At 58.3% G+C, this 2,060-nt stretch overlaps 1 protein-coding gene across 1 annotated transcript; it reads left to right on the forward strand.

Moving 5' to 3' along the window:
* Positions 1-445: 445 nt before the first annotated feature.
* Positions 446-1,727, forward strand: LOC133921332 (dof zinc finger protein 4-like). Its single transcript, XM_062366153.1, has one exon. It carries the CDS (start codon positions 580-582, stop codon positions 1,417-1,419), a length of 840 nt encoding a protein of 279 aa, XP_062222137.1. The 5' UTR covers positions 446-579; the 3' UTR covers positions 1,420-1,727.
* The last annotated feature ends 333 nt before the right edge of the window (positions 1,728-2,060 follow it).

The raw sequence follows: 2,060 nt of genomic DNA on the forward strand, positions 1-2,060 counted from the left end.
CGTGCCCATCTCGAAAGAAAGCCGAAAACGTCACCGGAAACAAGAGGCGCAGGTTCACCCACGGCGCGCATTGCCTCTTCGGGCCTGCATGTCGAGCCAGCAGTTGCAAACTCTCGTGGATCCTCCAAAATCTTCAAATGCACATTGTGCAAAGCGCATTCTGCATCGAACCAGTGACTGCTGATTAAAGGATGAATAAACAAATTCATACGCGTGTCAGGATTCAGGAATCAGGACGCACGAAGCTGTTGCTGAGCGGAATGTCTTGAGCACGAATCTAGTGCCATCGATCAATGCACGAGAGCATGATCAATGCGAGTGCACCTAAATGTACACACTAGGAACAATAGGGGCGTTTTTGTCAATTAAGTATGGGTAGGGGTAATTCCGTAACTTCAGCAGGACAACATGCTGCGCAAGTGCAGATATTTACCTGCTATCGCTTGTGATGGAGAGGCGATGCCGAGCGGGTGGACCTCTTGCCGCGCTCCCCGCTCGTCGGCATACACCCACTAAGAGGGATGAACCAGCAATCCGAAGCACTATCCTAGCACTCTGTAGACGACACCGCTTGCTGCCATGCAGGAGTTCCAGTCCATCCCGGGCCTCGCGGGGCGGCTGTTCGGCGGGGCCGCGGCCGCTGACCTCCGGCGCGCGCAGGCGCAGCAGGGCCCAGGGGCGCGGTGCGGCGGGGCTTCTCCTGCGGCCACGGTGCCGGAGGCTGTCAAGTGCCCGCGGTGCGAGTCGACCAACACCAAGTTCTGCTACTACAACAACTACAACCTATCGCAGCCGCGCCACTTCTGCAAGAGCTGCCGCCGGTACTGGACCAAGGGCGGAGTCCTCCGCAACGTGCCCGTGGGCGGCGGCTGCCGCAAGGCCAAGCGCTCCTCCTCCTCGTCCTCGTCGTCTGCCTCGTCGGCGGCGTCCACTCCCACGTCGACCGACGCCAAGAACCCGCGCCGCGCCTCGGCGTCGTCGCCACGCTCCAACAGCGGCAGCGCCAGTCCCACGGCCGCCACCGCCTCGACGACCCCTACCACTCCCGCCACGCCGTCGTCGAACACCCTCACCGCCACGTGCCACCACACGAGCCCCTTCGCAACAGACGTGGCGCTACCAGCGCCGATATTCGCCGACCAGGCCGCGGCGCTCGCGTCCCTCTTCGCGCCTCCCCCGCCCCCACCGCTCCCGGTGTTCAGCTTCACGGCACATCCGAAGGAGGAAGGGGTGGCGCCTTCAGTGCTACAGCTCGCAGGACAGGCACCGGCGCCAGTGGCGCCCACCACCGCCGACATGACGCCGTTCGCGTCCCTGGACGCTGGGATCTTCGAGCTCGGCGATGCGCCGGCGGCGGCCTATTGGAACGCCGGGAGCTGCTGGACGGACGTCCAAGACCCGAGCGTCTACCTACCCTAGCTGCTTGGTTTAGTCGTTTCCTATCACGATCGCTAGATTAAGCTGTGGTTAAATGCTCCTTAATTAATGACGACCACTAGCTACGTCTATTACTCCATTCCATGTACGGTGCTACTGGCCATCTCTGTAACATTTTCTTCCTCGTCGTTCAGTTTGAGTTTGAGTTTGCACCGGCTGCGTGTAACAAAGTTAACATCTGTGCGTCTACGAGCGAATCGAACATTGTCGCTACTCGCTACAGTGGACTCGCAATATTTTCCCTTTTTACTCTTATGTAATCTCATGAATGCATTCAAGTTTCTGCAGTACTTTTTGAGTGTTGGGATGGTCAAAGCTGAATGAGCAGGGATAATCAGTGGTGCGTGTCCTTTTAGCTAGTGGTTGGTTTGTTAATTTTAGGTGCCCGTGCGTCCATGCCTTCCGCTCTGCGGGGAGTTTGTGTCGATGGCGATGGCACTTGCTAGCTTGGCTTACGTACATTGCTTCTCTGTACACCTATACGTCTGTCTGTTGGCTCAGCATGGCCTCCTGACACAACATACTTCCGATCATAGCCAACTCGATCGCTTGCTACATCGCGTGTGTGCCCACGCGAACTGCAGTGAAGCCGTGACGGCGATCCAACTACTGAAGTGGCGCAC

The sequence above is a fragment of the Phragmites australis genome, chromosome 6 (genome assembly GCF_958298935.1).
Source record: "Phragmites australis chromosome 6, lpPhrAust1.1, whole genome shotgun sequence".
Lineage (NCBI taxonomy): Eukaryota > Viridiplantae > Streptophyta > Magnoliopsida > Poales > Poaceae > Phragmites > Phragmites australis.